Source organism: Triturus cristatus, chromosome 4_2, assembly GCF_964204655.1.
Source record: "Triturus cristatus chromosome 4_2, aTriCri1.1, whole genome shotgun sequence".
NCBI classification, from domain to species: Eukaryota; Metazoa; Chordata; class Amphibia; order Caudata; family Salamandridae; genus Triturus; species Triturus cristatus.
In genome coordinates this window covers 564,997,353-565,013,920 of record NC_140586.1, presented here as the reverse complement: position 1 = coordinate 565,013,920, position 16,568 = coordinate 564,997,353, and the positions used below count along the sequence as shown (strand labels likewise).

At 40.4% G+C, this 16,568-nt stretch overlaps 1 protein-coding gene across 3 annotated transcripts in view; it reads right to left on the bottom strand.

Annotated features, from left to right (window-relative positions):
- CLCC1 (chloride channel CLIC like 1) overlaps positions 1–16,568 on the bottom strand; it is a 282,668-nt gene that overhangs the window by 121,197 nt on the left and 144,903 nt on the right. For all 3 annotated transcript variants that reach the window (XM_085602214.1, XM_085602216.1, XM_085602215.1), the window contains exons 6-7: positions 13,633–13,773; positions 8,016–8,109 (exon numbers count right to left, since the gene is read on the bottom strand). In XM_085602214.1, coding sequence (XP_085458340.1) covers positions 8,016–8,109; positions 13,633–13,773 — 235 coding nt within the window. The remainder of the gene's footprint in view (positions 1–8,015; positions 8,110–13,632; positions 13,774–16,568) is intronic.

The window sequence follows — 16,568 nt, the reverse complement described above, 5'->3', positions numbered from 1 at the left end:
AAGCTCTGCTTTTTTGGCATGAGGTTCCAAAAGAACCTCAAGCTGAGCCAGAACCAGATATCGGTCTCGAGCTTTTAGTGACTCACCATCTCTAGGAAAATATAGGTATAGCGTTTCCATACAAATAGAGGCAAAGAAACTATTTGCCAAAAGCTACTGATAACTACAACATAAGACACCGCACTGAAAAACATGTGCTGGAGAAAGGTGACAGTCTGAGGTGATGTGCTTTTCACTCCTTGATGAGGTACACTTGCTGAGTTTTGTGTGGCTATCAAGCCAGGCACTGAGGTAACACCAACCAACCAACCAAAGTAAGGTTACAAAGCATGAATACAAATAAAAGAACTGGCCATGCTTAAAAGCAGAGTCTGCTAGGATATTACATACTAAATGAGCGGGACAGTTTTGGGTACACTCATTTATAGTTCATTCAAGTCAGTCATTTCAAGATCCTAGCATCCCTTTCCTCTTCACTCACCTTCCACTGATTTGGGGCCGACATAAGAGGCATCGCCCCACAGTACAGCATGATTGCACTTCGGCCATATCTAGCGCGCATTGAGATCATGTGCCAAGTCGATGCTTTAGATTTTTAGGGACTGCCCAGATAGTGACTTCAAAAATACATAGGGTGCATTTAGGAGGTAGTTCCTTTAGCTTTTTGGCTGTCAGAGTTTTGGAACACACTCCCTATGAACCTAAGACTGAAATCTTCTGAAGTCCTATTCTGGAAAAAAGGAACACCTGGTTCTTCAGACAATGCTTAGGTCACTATTCAGTATTGGGTAGGTTCTACTGGGGTTTTAAGTTGAAATCCAGCGCTGGGACACTCCAAATGGAGTAACAAGGCTCTTTATAAATTCGTAACATGTGCATTGCAGCTACCTCTCCCAGCCTCTCCAAAGTGGTGATGTAACCATTGCCGCTCTTGCCTGTGTCTGCGACAGAGTCTACTGCAAACCCTTGACATCCGATGGGTGTAGCTTACCCTTCTTTTAACCCCGTAACTGTAACTTGACGTAAGAGACGCATCTTGTAACTGACTTTCAACTGCCAAATAACCAAACAGCATACCAACCCCAGGAGTGATTCAGAGCAGTGCAGTTCCAAAAGCACGCCCCTCCTAGCAAACATGAAGACCTATAAAAGAAGATCAAATCTAAAGATGCGAGAAAACGCCCGTTTACGAGAATCAAAGGTCAGAAAACAAGCCGCATCTTGCCAACAAGAAACTATTAAAAAATGTTAAAAAGTTGAATGTAAAGACGGTGAAACCAAAAAGCCACAATCGCCGGGACAAATAAAAGAACAGGAAGAAAGCCATCAAAAACAGGTATTTGAAATATACAAGCAAGCCATCAAATTAGGAGCAAAAGAATGGGCCTAAGCCCACTCTCAAGTATGTGTTATGTATTAGAAGCAATAGGTCTGCTTACTCTCAGCAAAAGCTGTGTTGCAGTAGAGACCTAAAAACTACAGAGGATTCAGAACAAGTCAGTATGGCTTTGCCTCCACCTGAAACCTGTAAAAGCCTCACCACACCACAGCAGCTCTGGAGATGCACCACTAGTGTTAAAAAGGACAAAAGATGGATCCAAACACAGTGAATTTCTCTGGAATTATGTGGGCCCTGCTTCAAAAAATGTTGTTAGAAGAATCTCTCAATCAATCCCCTCTTGCTTCCAGGACCTTCAACCACTAAGTCAGAGGGACTAAACATCTGCTACGTTCATATAGTTCTGCACATAGCATGGAAGTAACTATATCTGCTACTTAAAACACAAAGATATCACTCTAAACCTTGGAGTACTTCTACCGCGTAAAAAAGTTGTACAAAAATGAGGAACATGTATCAACATACATGGCAACTACACTGGCCATCCAAGAAGTAGTGCTTGACCTTTGATTACGTCTGAAGTACATGCAACGTACTTTACCGTAAACAACCTTCTTAAATTGAAGACAAGCTAACCATAGTAGGGAATCCTGTTCATCCAATGCAGGGTCCACTCTCTCTGAATCCCTAGATTACGAAAAATTATCTTTCCTTCTTAGTTTAGACCCATATGATATGCCATCTCATAATTGGCTAAAAGAAGATCTTTAAATACAGAATACTCCCTCACATCCCCACGGTGATGTGAGGTCTTCTAGCTCGATATCTGGAAGAGGTATCTTTTAACGCTTTTACCCTAGGTATGTTATTCCATGTTACTCCACCTCGTAGAGGTTGAAGATTTCACCCTGACTCAACTATATTCATTTTTTGATATGATGAGGACAGGTCTACTACTTCAGTAATGGAGGGATTAGGATGATTGCATCAAGGTTGGTAGGGCTTCCATAAATTGTTCAAGTGCTATTTTGCACGTTCAAGTTAGTAGTTATGTTATGCAGATTTGTAGAGTGCACTATCTCCCGGGAGGGTAGCCAGGCGCTGAGCAGGTGTGAGTCTAGACCCACTAGGGCCTAGTAGGACTAGTGGGTCTGCTTTAAAAGCCAGCTCTTCAGTTTATTGAGGAATTGAAGTAGTAAGGAGGAGGCTCTTATGTGTAGGAGCAGGTTGTTCCATACGTTAGGAACGATGTAGGAGAAGACTCAACAGCCAGATCTGGTTTTCTGTTTGCGTGGGAAGTAGACGTCCGGAGGAGCGGAGGTCTTTAACCATGCATTGGCTTGGTGTTTCGTATGGAATAACTGACAGTGTGTTTTACAGGGCTCCAGTTTGATGCTGTGAAATTGAGTCTGGTATGACTCTTCATCGAATCCAAACTTCTCCAGAATCACTTTTTGTTGTCTGCATATGGAGTATTATCCTCCAGATTGGCTGTCTGATTTGTGGCCTGTATTTCACCAGTCAACAGGGGTGTGATGTACTTTCCCCAGCATTCCAGGTACAGGTTGCATTTCCAGCAACTCTCTTCAACAAAAATTGCTCCAGAACTTCACCCAGACTATGTTTCTGTAGAATTAAAGATGGAACACGGGGTTGAACACGAGATGATAAGCTCACATCAGCAAGCTATTTGATAGGCTCTTGAAGTCTCTCTTGAGCAGCTACCTGACCGGCCTCTTGGAGCTACATCTCCTGTTGGAATTCTTGCATCTCAATTTATGCTTGCTACTGTACCACTCCAACCAAGAACCACCCTTATGCATATCAGGCTCGGCCCTGCTCCAATAGGAAGAGTCTGACCCAAACTGCCAAGCCAGATCCCCTCTGATTGGAAAACGAGCAATCCCGGACTGGTTTCAGCCTATTAGGACTCATCTGTGAGGTGCAGCTTGATTTTTGCAGGGTGCTTAGGTCATACGCACTGCACTTAGGGGCAGATGTATGACCGGTTTTGGCGGTCACAAACGGGAATTTGGCCTGTTTGCGACCACAAAATAGGTCAGCCCCATGTACAAACCATATTTTGCGAGTCGATACCAATTAGCGACTCGCAAAATATGGTTTGCGACTCGCTATTCGGATCGGGCATGCAAAGGGCGTCCCTTCCTAATAGCATGTCTCACACCAATGTATAATTGTTTTGCAACCGCATTTGCGGTCGTAAAACACTTGCAGTTTACCACACTTTTCAAAAGGGTGGTAAGCCACTCACAAACGGGAAGGGGTCCCCAGGTGACCCTTCCCTTTAGTGAATGGGTGCGAAAATATTTTTTAAGAGCAGGTAGTGGTCCCAGGGACCACTGCATGCCCTTAAAAAAACCAAAAAAAATTTGAAAAGTTTAATTTTTCTTTTTTAAAAGCATCCCATTTTCCTTGAAGGAAAACGGGCTGCATTTAAAACAAGCATTTACAATGCAATGGTCTCGGCATTGTTAAAGTTAGAGCTATTGGCATTGCTCATGACATTATTTTTGTTTATGTTTTTAAAACATTTAAAGAAACTGCATTGTTATTTACAATGTCAATAGCTTAATCACTCTCAAATGCGAGACCTATTGCATTTGCACCCACACACACAGAGCTATGCTCTGCACCCGGCGAGGGGGATATCGGGAAAAGGGTGCGAGGCCAGAAAGTCCATGTCGACAAACGACCACATCCGGGGTGAAAAGGCTGTATGAAGAAGTGCAGGCCACAGGGACATTTTGGATGCAAAACAAGGGAGATATGAGTGCAAGGGAAGAATAGTGCCCTGCACACCACAACACGCAGCACTGCCACCGGGTGTATCGAAGAATGAGGTGTCTGACGTGGTGCACAAAGGAATGAGGTAGCACACAGAGAAACAGTGCAATGACGAGTGCTGTTCAGTGCAAAAAAAAAAAGTAAACAGGCTGTGTAAGTGGGTCAGAGTTTTGGGCAGAGCTATATTTGTATAGCGCTTCCCCCTTCCGTAGCTACAAGTAAGAAAAGCCTGGAAAAAATAGCATTTCAAGAACATGACTTTATTTTGAGGATGTGGTTTGATATTTTAAACCATCACAACTGTGCGATGTAGAGTGCGCCTTCTCGTGCGTTAAAATTAGCGCCTGAAACGTCAAGGCAATGCTATAGACTAGTAAGTATGTCTCTGATCTGAATTAGTATACCTTACTTAAGTAAACACACCTGTGCAGACGCTGGAGCAGTGATCACTGTAAAGGAAAGAAATCTATATATACGTTTCAAACATTGCACTTTCCCATATGACCCCTATTTGGTCTAATCTCTAGGGTCACACGAACCCGTGCTTTAAATGGGTAGGTACTGAGTGCATGCACTTTTTAGTAGGTTAGTGAGTACTGACACTATTACACTTCTATTTCAAGCACTCACTTGAACCCACAGTTCAGGTCAAAAGACATTAAGTAATTTAAGCAGCAGACCAGCCCCCTTGCTGTGCTATCCTGGCCTGCTGCTACTTTCAAACACTCAGATGCGCGTCTTTCGAGGTTGACTCGAGTTTGTTTTGCCTGTGGTTCCGGGGAAACACGACACCCACCGCACAGGATCTCTTTAGTGCAGCGAGGAGGATTAAATACCCCGTAATTAATGCCTCGGCCGCTTCCTCCGTCACTCGCGGGCTCTCCGAGTGCGCATCACAGTTGCCTCTTTATCACCTCGGTTGCGTTACATTTTTCCGCGTCCGGGCGTGTTTTGATTTGCCCGGTGAGAGGGAGCTTCGCCCGCGCGCTGGTGTGCGCCAGAAGAGCCGAGAAGCCGGAAGTCTTCGGCGCGAGGAGCTGGGCTCAGACACGGGCACCTGACGGACCATGCAAGTGCTGGGGTTTTTAAACTGCACCAGCGTCGGTTAGTAGCCGCGTAGAGTGTGGGGGTGCGCGGGAGAAACACCTCTGTATGTGGGGTTCAAGCAGATCCGTGCAGAACGTGAAGAGGATGTAAAATAGATGTCCATTAATAACCTGTGGTAACCAGACGCCATCGCAGTGCACACCCTCCTGCGAGCCCTGCATGGTTGCTTGGGGTTTGTTTTAGCTTCGCCTTGCACTTGAGATTTTGTTGAATGTTGTGGTATGTTAGCCACAATTGCATAGCTCTGTATTGCTATTGGTGTGGCCTCTCGGCGCTGTCGTATCTTTACATGGACCTTGTGCAAATCGTGTGCCCAAAGCAGCATGCTGAATGTCTTCATTTCAGTTTTTCAAGGAGTTCGATATTTGTAAGCTTGTCACACTTGTCGAGAGAAAATTAACAAGAATATAGGGAGACACCACCGCCTTTCTCCGAGGCGAAGCAGAAATGCCTCGGAGAAAGGCAGCGGCGTTTCCGGATTCGGGGGCGTGTTTTTCTGTTCTCTCCTCTTGCCATTGGCTGGAGGAGATAATTAGAAAAGTAGCAAAAAACACGCCCCCGAATCCGAAAAGGACAGGGCCTGTTTGGAGAGACAAAGCGTCTTCTCCAATGGCTGGCCAGCATTTAAGAGGCCAGCCAATGGAGAAGAGGGGAGAAGAGGGGCGGGTTCAAGCCCCTCTTCTCCAAAACATTAAATCTCGGAGCGAGACTGCGCAGGCGCAGCCTTCGAGCCGAGACCTAAAAAACTGCTTTCTTAAAAAGCAGTCACAGACATGGTGGTCTGCTGACCCCAGCAGGCCACCATCCCTGTGAGTGCTAGCCATTCCCAATGGGGTCGCAAATTACGCTTGCCTCATGAATATTGATGAGGCATGCAATTTGAGACCCCATTGGGAATCGTAAACGGTATCTGAGACACTGTTGCACATTGCATTTTGCGAATCGCAAAATTGCGAGCAGTAACTTAACGCAATTTGTGACCCGCAAAATGCAAGCGTCATACATCTGGCCCTAAGAGTATAGCACTGAGGAAAACAAGAGGTTTATGGGTGGGACGCTTATAGTTGCTTTTGTGCCCACTGTGCCACTCCTGGGAAAACCACGCTTATGTACATCAGGTTTGGTCCTGCTCAAACAGGTCCAGTCCAGTCCAAACTACCAGGCAAGGTCCCTTATGAATGGGAATGAGCACCCCTAGACCAGGTTGCGCCTGCTGGCCCATCACTGAGGTACAGCTTGATTCATGTAGACAGTGACCATCATGTACACAGTGACCATAGGACCCATGTCAGGACATAACCATCGTAATGATGGAATGACTGGAATGGAGCCCCAGTTAATTACCAGTGGCTGGGAGTACAGCATTTCCTACACTATTTTGTGTTTCAAAGTAGTAATTCTAGCATTATTTCACAAAGTAACACCCATACAACATATGTCGCAATTTAGGCTGTTGTTTTGCATAATCAATTTTTTCTAGTTGAAGTAAAGGAAAGGGTGTACAGAGGATATATAGTCAGTGCCGCACAGAAGGGCTGTGTGTGCACAGGTTGCCTGCATTAACTTTCAAATTTGTAAAATAATCTCTTACAATAATTTTTTTAAGCAAAAACTTCATTCACAGGACTGAGTTACTGCTAACTTTGACTGGTACTCCGGTTACAACACATTTTACTGTTACCATAGGTTTCATCAGTACAATAAATTTAGTTTTTTTTTAGTGCAGCATAAAGCATAAGGCATATAATTATCTGGAAACTTTCTGGCACATGCATCAACAATGCCATTTGCGATTCCTTAATAGCGAAAAATAAGGATTCGCTAATAAGGAATAGCAAAAGGCTATGCATGTAGAAATCGCTTACAAAATAGCGATTTCTAAACATTCCTTAATTGCTACTCGCAAATTGCGAGTCGCAATTAAGGAATACCTCCCCATTGATTCCTATGGGCCTAGAGGCCCATAGGAATGAATGGGAGGACTTTCTCAATTTGCTAATCTCAATTAGAGAATCGCAAATTGCTCATGCTATTTCAAGGGTGCCAGGGCGTCAAAAAGACACCCTGTTGCAGCCCTGAAATCTGCATATGAATACATCTTGCACACATACATGCCCCAAGGGCATGTGTGTGTGTAAAATGGAACTGTGAAAAATGCACTTTAGTGCATTTTTCAAAGTTTTTGCAAATTACCATGAAGTTCAACTTCATGGTAATTTGCTCCCCCTATTAGCGAAATCGCTAATTATTTTTAACTTTCATGTATTGCATTTAAGGAATCTCAATTTGGGATGCCTTGAATGCAATCGCAATTTAAGGAATCGCTATTTAGAGATTCCTTAAATAGCGATTTTTGCATTTGGGATGATGCATCCCAAATGCAAAAATACCGGTCGCAAAGGGGCAGATTCTGCTAATCTGCCCGTTTGCGAGCAGTTTTCCCGTTGATGCATGTGGCCCTTTGATATCTAGTTCACAGGTTTCTCATCGGGTGCTCAAAAAAGGCTTTCTATAATGAACGCGGAGTAGGCAGAACAAATGAATTGTAATATTGTTACTATGAGTTATTCCCCACCTGGGACCAATAGTCAATTGTAATACAATACAGTATCCAATGCGGTTACAGAGCATTACAACTTGAGTTAGTAATAACTTCCAAATAATACAAAAAAACTGGCAGTGTAAAAGAGACCAATCATAATGAAAGTCAGTTGTTAATATAACTCATTTAATGGGAAGAAATAAACTTGGATAAAAAGCTTACCTGTCAGGCTATTAGCCCAGTCCACTTTCTCACTGCATTTGCTGTCAAACTTTTCCATTTTAGCCACGTCAGCTTGACGCTGAGCAAATTCTACCTACAAAACAATAAAAGAGAAAGATCAAAAGTAGCTCTCAAATATTGGGTCATTAAAAATTCATTAACAGTGAATGTGAAAATCTTTCCAAAAAGTGCTAAATTAGAAAATGTGCATAATGCATTAAAAACTATAAATGAGTCACTGGTTTCGATTCTTTCAGTTGAACAAACACTGTTTCAAAGACAAGCAGCATCAGTTTCATTAATGACATTCCAAGGGTATAAATGTGTCTGACAAGAGGGTCTGCCTTACAGACAGTTTAAAGCCAAGGTTTGATAACTTTGTAACCTTCTTCTTGGTCAAAGGAATGTGTTACTTCCCCTGGTTCCCCAAAATGTAAACTAAGTTTGGGTCCACTCCACTTCTACTTAGCCTGTATGAAGCTGAACTTGAAGCTACACAGGGTAACCTGACTTTTTGTCCTCCAACACTAAACGTCATGATCAATTGCTTGCAGGAATCCAACTCTTATGCAATGGCTTGGAAGCTTACATCGCAAAGAACAACCTAACCTCAAACTTATCAAATTCCAAGGTACTTGATTTTTGATAGGAGAAAGATTGCAATTAGTTAATTCTAGGGAGGCATGAATTGGCTATTATGAAGGCATATCATTATTTGGGAGTTACAATGTCTTCTTTGTTGACATGGAAGTTACAAGAAGAAAGGCTACAGTTGACATTAGCAGGGAATCTCATGCCTTAGTGAAGTTACACAAACATGTTTATGGACCTATGGTGAATCTATTATTGACACTTATCAGCGAATAAGATACCAATTCTCCTACACAGAATTAACATTATTTCCTAGTAAGGTGATTTAAAAAAAGAAAAATGCAATGCTATGCAATTGTTATCTACTTTGGGACCAATAATCAGGGCATTGCACATACATAGATTAAACTTCGGTCCTATGCAGATTTCTTTGCTTACAATAGAGCCTACTGGACAGTCTTCTTTAGGATCAGAAGTACTAGAAATGAACATTTTAAAGGTCTGATTTTTATTGCTCCAAAAATGGGAATTTACAGAAGCATGTGATTCAAATAAGGATAGCTTTAGGGGCCGTCTGCCATACATTTTTACTGTAAGTGGAGCGATGTGGTTTATTTCTTGTTTACGTATCATGGCTTGCTCATCTCCCTTAAAAGATCTCTAAGACCTGATTCAGACACACTTAAATGGTGGCGGGCTGTGTTGTGAGGTGGAATTATACAAGATCTCTGCTACGACAGCCAAGTTCCTTTAGAAAGCGCTACCACATTCAAACAAATTGTGATGGAATACAACATGGACATTCCATTTATGGTTCATGTTTTAAATCTGTTTTTTAGGACAGTGCTTTTGATGATAACGATAAATGGTCTTACCTACTCAATCTTTGTTAAAGGATATGAACATATTTGGTATTTAATATGGAAATAAATTGATAAAGGGGCAATTGAGAACTTGCAGTAACAGAAAAAGAAGCCAGCTGGATACACAAATTGAACACAATCACCATGGTCTTAACACAGACAGTGAACTACATTATTTTTTGAAGCAGGATTTGAATACAGTTGGGAAATAGCTGGCTATTGAGTATAGCTTGATTAAACACCAATTGAAAGCCACAAACAGGGAGGAATATGCAGTATAAACAGTTTGTTTTTTCAAATTATACATAGATAAACATTCATATGTATGCATTCATTTTAGACATAGATTAATGGCAGATTGAATGAGGATCAACAAGTACTTTTTAGTGGTTGCTAAGTGCACAATGCAAATAAGAAGAAATAAATACTAACTGACATTTTTGGACAAATTTAAATATGAACAGACAATTATTAGGATGTTTTCATATAAAAGTACATTTGGTGGTGAAGTAACTCTGAGCAGGATAAGAACTGCTTGATGCATTTATGTAGACAAATGATTTAGTACAGCGGTAACAAGAATACCGCTAGTAGATCATCCTAGTTTTAAGTTCCATATTCTATAGTCTGAGCTGTGTATCAAGATCCTTTTGTTAAAACTCCCGCTTATTTTTTTAACAAATTTCTATTCAATCTACAATAATCACATTTGCCCATCTTACAGATTTCTCTATTTATGAGATTTGTGCCTCTAGGCATTTTTTGCCTAGCGCCATGAAATTAATTTAAAAAAAAATAGCTATCCTAAAATTACAATAATGGAGGATTTCTGCTTTCAATTTCTCTTCTGTGTTCTGGAACTTTATCTTCCTGAGTCAATGGCACGTTTTTTAAAATAGTATAAAGGCAAGCAGCTTGAAGGTGCCCTAACCTGAGAATAAAACAATGTAGGCAGTAGCTAATAAAGAATATTGTTTATCTGCCAGTACACAAGCACAACAGTGGCCACCTATATAGTCGTGATAATAATAATAATCATTTTTATTCGGCAGTAGTCACAGCCATAAAATAAACCAAATTTAAATTCAACATCAAATTCATTTGATAACTGCCTATCACAAAAATTTGCAAAATAGCAAATATCCTTGTATTCATCAGTCACATCTAAAGTTTCTTGGCCTCAGTGCAGCTCTTATAATGTTAACACTAAAAAGTGTGCAAACATTAGGTGGGAATTACAAATATAATAGAGCTACACGGCCATGCAGTAGTCAGAACCATAAAGAAGACCACAATTATAATCAACATCAAATTTATTCGTAACTGCATATCCCAAAAATGTGCAAAATCGCAAATATCCTTATATTCATCAGTCACATCTAGAGTTTCTTGACCTTAGTGCAGTTCTTAAAAAGTTAACACTAAAAAGCGTGCACATATTAGGCAGAAGTTGCAGATACAATAGAGCTACACGTGCATGACTAAATCACAGTTCTTTTAATATTAGTTTAAGAAACAGTCGCCAAGGGGACGTAAAGTATTTACAAAGAAAAACAAAGTGTAGTGTATCCTGAGGAGACCTAGGGTCGCAGCCACAGGGACCTCTATCTTCTACATGTGAGATAAAACCATAGGGAGATGCCAATAAGTGGTGAAACAGGTTAAATCTAAAACAGGTAATTACAAATCTGTCATGGGCCCTTATTAAAATAGATAGATAAGACTCCATGCCCTGCACAGACTTAACTAGGACATGCCCTCTGACCATGGGTTTCCTAAGCTCCTTTTCCTCCCGGGAAGCCGTGGCATATTTAAAAAACAATTCTTTAACAATATTCTTGTCCTGTGGCTTCACTAATCATATCTCATGAAAATATCTGCTCTGCCTAGAGCCGTGAGGGTCTCCTTAACATATCTTAACAATGGGATTTTTAATGCATAGGCAAGCGAGAGGCAGCCCCGAACTACTAATCAGTTAAAACCTGCCTCCTCGCTAGACCAAATCTTCACCCAGCACAACATGGGTTTAACAGCCACTAAATCAGTTATGTACTTAGTACATAATTCTTTGTGTACAGAATAAGAGGGGGTACCCTTGAATACTTTCAGAATTCATCTAAAATATTTATTTTGTGAGGTCTGTAATTTGTTGGCGGCCGTATACCACCATACCGCACTTCGATATAAAGCCTTGAGAAAACAGAAGGAATAACTTTAAAATTATCCCCAGTGACCATGTGCCTAATCCGTGGGCATAGTTTGCAATAGCTCCCATTGATTTTTTCATGTCCAATAGCTTACTCTCCTGCAGGTATTTCCAGTTAAGTTTCTCATCAAATAAGATGCCTATATAGTCATAAGGATTGCAATGGAATACAAGTGTATGATTATATAATCTTGATTGCAATGGAATACAAGTGTATGATTATATAATCTTTGGCTACTGTATTGAGATTATTGTATTGTTTGTGTTCTTCACTTGATATTTACAGCACTGATGACAAAATCTCTCAAAACATGTATTGGCTGTTCTTCGAATACTATTTAAGCTTTTGGACCAGTAGTACAGTTATGTTCATCAAACAAATTAAAGGATCTCAAACAAATGTGCGGAAACATTTAATTGGTAACACATTAATTAAATGTTGTTAAAAGTCTAATAAAATAATGGAAGTTTGAGCCCCACAGCTCTCCATGCAAATTTAGCTCATAATTTTCTACATATTATTACTAACATTAAAGGTTGCAACATATCATATGTTCTGAGGGGGTGGTCGGATGACTGTTACGAAGAAAGGTAAGTAAAAACGAAGAATATTCTAATAGTTTTTTCTTACTTTGTCTTCCTACTCTCTCTTTCTGGGAATCTTGATTCCACAGCTTACAACAGACAGCTTTTTCCCAGCCAGTCGGTAAGCAAACAAGCTTCAAAAAAACATCTTTGCAGATACACATTTTTACACATGATGTGTCCAGAGAGTAATGCTTGTTAGAAGAATACACACTGGCCCATGTTGCTGTCTTGCAAATGTTGGTGATGGAAACAGGTCTTTGAAAAGTCACCAATGTCGACTCTTCTGCCTTTTCAACATTATGAAATGCAGGAACTATACACCTTAGGACAGGTTCACAAACAGGCTTAATACCAAAGGAAATACAACCATAAATTAAAGACCATGTTCAGCTACACTAAAAGGTGTTATTTCCACTGAGAAATTGAGAGTGCAAGAAACATCAAAATAGTGTAATGTTTTCTCAGCTAGGTGAGCCTGGGGTCTGGGCAGGAAGGCAAGAAGAACAATTACCTAACATAGCTGAAACTGCTAAAGGACATTCAAACCGTCCATAGGACAACTTTGCCTTTCTTGACGGCCAGGTGTGACTCTTCAGTCGAAACAGCTTGATGGCTGGCAAGAATTAACTTATCAAGTTTATCTAGTTTTCTCAACTCTTAAGTGTATACAGTAATGTACAGTCAACAGTGTGTACGAAAAATTCACAACTCTGTCTTTATTAAAAAAAAAAACGAGAAAAAAAAACGAGCTCTGATATGACTTTCCCAAGGTATTTTTCATTTAAGTCCTTGATTTTAGAGTCCACTACCTATATTTGATCTCACAAAAAGAGATTTGTTTTGGTCAACATATCTATTCATTTTCTTTGGAAACTAGCTTTTCTGGGTGCAGTATGTGAAAATAGCCAATATAATAAGCTTTATGCACAATTAAATACAATATTCTGGAGAAAATGTTTTAAATCGGACCCTATTTTTTAACCGAATCAGAAACATAAATGCTTCTTGCGCGTTTCAGAACACACGGGTTGGCAGTAATGTAGAAAATGAAAATGCATCATCTGTCACTGTTCTTATCCAGCAGTGGACTTCAGTGACAGAAACAAGTCTAAGATGGGAGGAGATTATTGTGGACATAACAAATGAAGAATTGGTGGGTGTTGCCGATATGCTACCATAAACCGTGGATTGTAGCTCGATAGCAGCAGTATTAAAATCGCATATCACAAGTCAAGTTCCTTCTTGCTCAGACATTGCCTAAATTTCCACTTATCAACTGTATTTAGTGGGGGCTGCAAAAAATAGTCACAGCTCTATCGACTAATGGAAAAAACATGAATTCATTGATTAAATCAGACATTTGATTTACCTTATATAAATACATCCAATTCCATCCGACACTGATGATGATGCTGATGATAAAAAGCCGCTTTAACTGAGTAAACCAGCTAATGCGTGTAAAGAGCTCCGTAGCAATAATAGACACAAGGCAAAGCAAGCAAAGGAGGATCTAGAAGTAAAAAAAAAAAAGGAAAAGCATCACAATTTAGTAATCGACTGCAGCACAGATTATGTTTTTGAAAAACGAGGATAAAATAAGTGAATGTTTAACGTGTCAGAACATTGAACTATGTACATAAGGTTTCATTTGTAAGAAACAATGTAGCACAAGTTTTATAAACAAGAGGAATTTAGTCACGTTATTGTTTAGCACTATGGCTGCAAATTTACAGTGTTCAAATTACCACCCAAGGCAACGATGAAAGGCTGAACGAGCAAGGCATGTACATACAATATAATAACATAATCAAGTTGTTGTTAGGTGCATGCTTAAACATCTGAAGCATGTGATCATACTCAGAGGGAATGAGGTGGGCAATGAGATAACAAATAGCAAGCGTCACAATCAAATGCTGGCATCTGTGTAGTCAAAGGATTGTACACCGCGTTATCTCACCAATGCAAAGACATTGTATTGACACCAAGGCAGTTTCAAGACAGAGAATGGGCTAACTAAGCCACAGCATAGGAGAAATGAGTTCAATGAGATAACTTGTCCAGATAGTACAATAGGTTTTTGAAAAAGGTTTACCAGTTCAGCATGTCTTCTTATAATTTGTCTCTTCAGACTATTTTTAAATTGGGCTCCACCGCAGTCGACCATTCATCTCTACTTTTCCATCCCAATTAGGGCCCTCTTAGCTCATCCACTTCAGGGCTACCCTTCATTTGGTCATTGGCAGCTTTAGCAGCACTGCTCTTTTTCTCAATTTATTTTGTGTTTTAAAGCTAGTTGTTCCCAGCAAACATAATTTCAGGGACAATTGCCGTTTTTGACAAATATCAATTTGAGATGACTGCAGAATGAGACAAGTAAGGGAGCAAGCTCAGGTCAGATGTAAAAACGTCATGCTGTACAGCGACATTTGGGACGTTTCCCCCTGGTCAGTTACATTTTTCATAATGTCATGTAGGTTATGAATGTACAATGCAGTATATTGACCTAGGATAAATCAGAATCTAACATTAAGTGTGGATTTGATTTTTTAAAGTGTGAAAAAGCTTTGTCCCAAACCTTGGAGATGACTTCTATGCCAATTCTTTTTTATTTCACCAGGGGTTTCTTCTGTCAGCTACTTTATGAGGGCTCTGTACATTGCTCTGATGGCCTTTCAGTAGGCTGGTAGGTCTACTAAAGCATAGAGTGTGTTGGACGTGTGTGTGTGTGTTTGTTGGGGTGGGGGTTGTGAGGTGCACCATGCAGGCCTGTAGCATCGATTCATTGTCCTACTCTAAAGGACATATGGGCTACCTCAAATGTATGAACTTATGAGAACCAAGTAACCCATTAATTGCAGCAATCCAGCATCCAAAGAAATAGGTCCACATCAGCTGAGGCCTTACTGAAGTGATGGAGCAAGAGGGGGATACACAGCTTTTTCAAAGATCACCTTCCACTGTTGATTGCCAACGTGAAATAAAGGGTACCACAGTACACTGCACAATGACGGCGAACCAAGAGCTGTCAAGCTCATGTTCCCTGAATAGAACTAACTCCTTGTCAATGCCGGGTTTAGCTAGGAACTATCAAACTACTTGATTACAGTTGTGCAGTTAAGTAGTTACACTCTACACGTCCGATACCAGCAGAAGGTCCTCTGGGTGAGCTTTATTGTTTCAGGTTATAAGCAGCTCCTCTTACCCCGCCTCTAAATGAAGCAGTTCAATACTTTCATCACACCAGAGCAATCTAGGGTCAAATTGTGAACTAAACCAAAGCTATGAGAGCACTAAGCAGAGTCAGAATGCTCTTTGCGCCACACATATGTTTAGAGTGTTTTACTGCATGGTTTGCACAATTGACAAATCATGACTGTGTTTAAACTTAGTTGTGGCACTATTCAAGTCATAATGAGCAGTGTTTTTCCTGTACTTTTTTTTCAGGATTTGAAGAGATATTTCTCCTACAAATAAACCAGGAGTAATCTCTATTCCAAGTAGGTCATTCTATTTGTTTTTTCTGGTGTTTTTCACTTTTATAGAAATTTCACGATACATACAGCAGTAGCACAGGTTCTTGTTGATCCTGATGAAAGCCGGATTATAATTTGATCCTTCGGCTGAAACATGTAGACCCCTTTTAGTTCTTTCGGACTTGCAGTTATTTTGTTAAAACTGCTACTACACTGTTTTTAACCTTGTCACTCGGATAGACATTATTAAAAGGTTGTTTCTATCCTAGTAGATGATTTTATTACTATCACTTTACACTCTTTTTGCACTGCTTCCATCACCACCATCAATACATTAGGTAGCCTATCAAACATACAGGGCACATAACTCATCTTAGATGAATGAGAGGTTACAGTTACCCTTCTCATCTGCAGCCTTGATTATCTTGGAGGCTCAGGACGGGCTACCGAATCCCAGATGATGTGGGCTGCTATATTGGTGGCTGATGGGATTTATTAGTATCCATTCTGACTCTGCTTAGTGCTCTCATAGCTTTGGTTTAGTTCACAATTTGACCCTAGATTGCTCTGGTGTGATGAAAGTTTATGGATCAATAAGGGATTAGCTATCTAGTTGTCGGTAAATATTTTTCCCTTCGACCCTCCTATGATATATCTGGCTTTCTTTGATATATCGTGTTATTAGCAGTTCAATACTTACCAGTTCCTTGAATGCCGATCTTGGAAACAGCCCTGAAATATGCAGAGAAATAGTGTCACCATTTTCACTGACGTCACATACTAAGGGAGGCAGCTATCCAGATTTATATAGGCTGTCCAGGTACAGGTATTT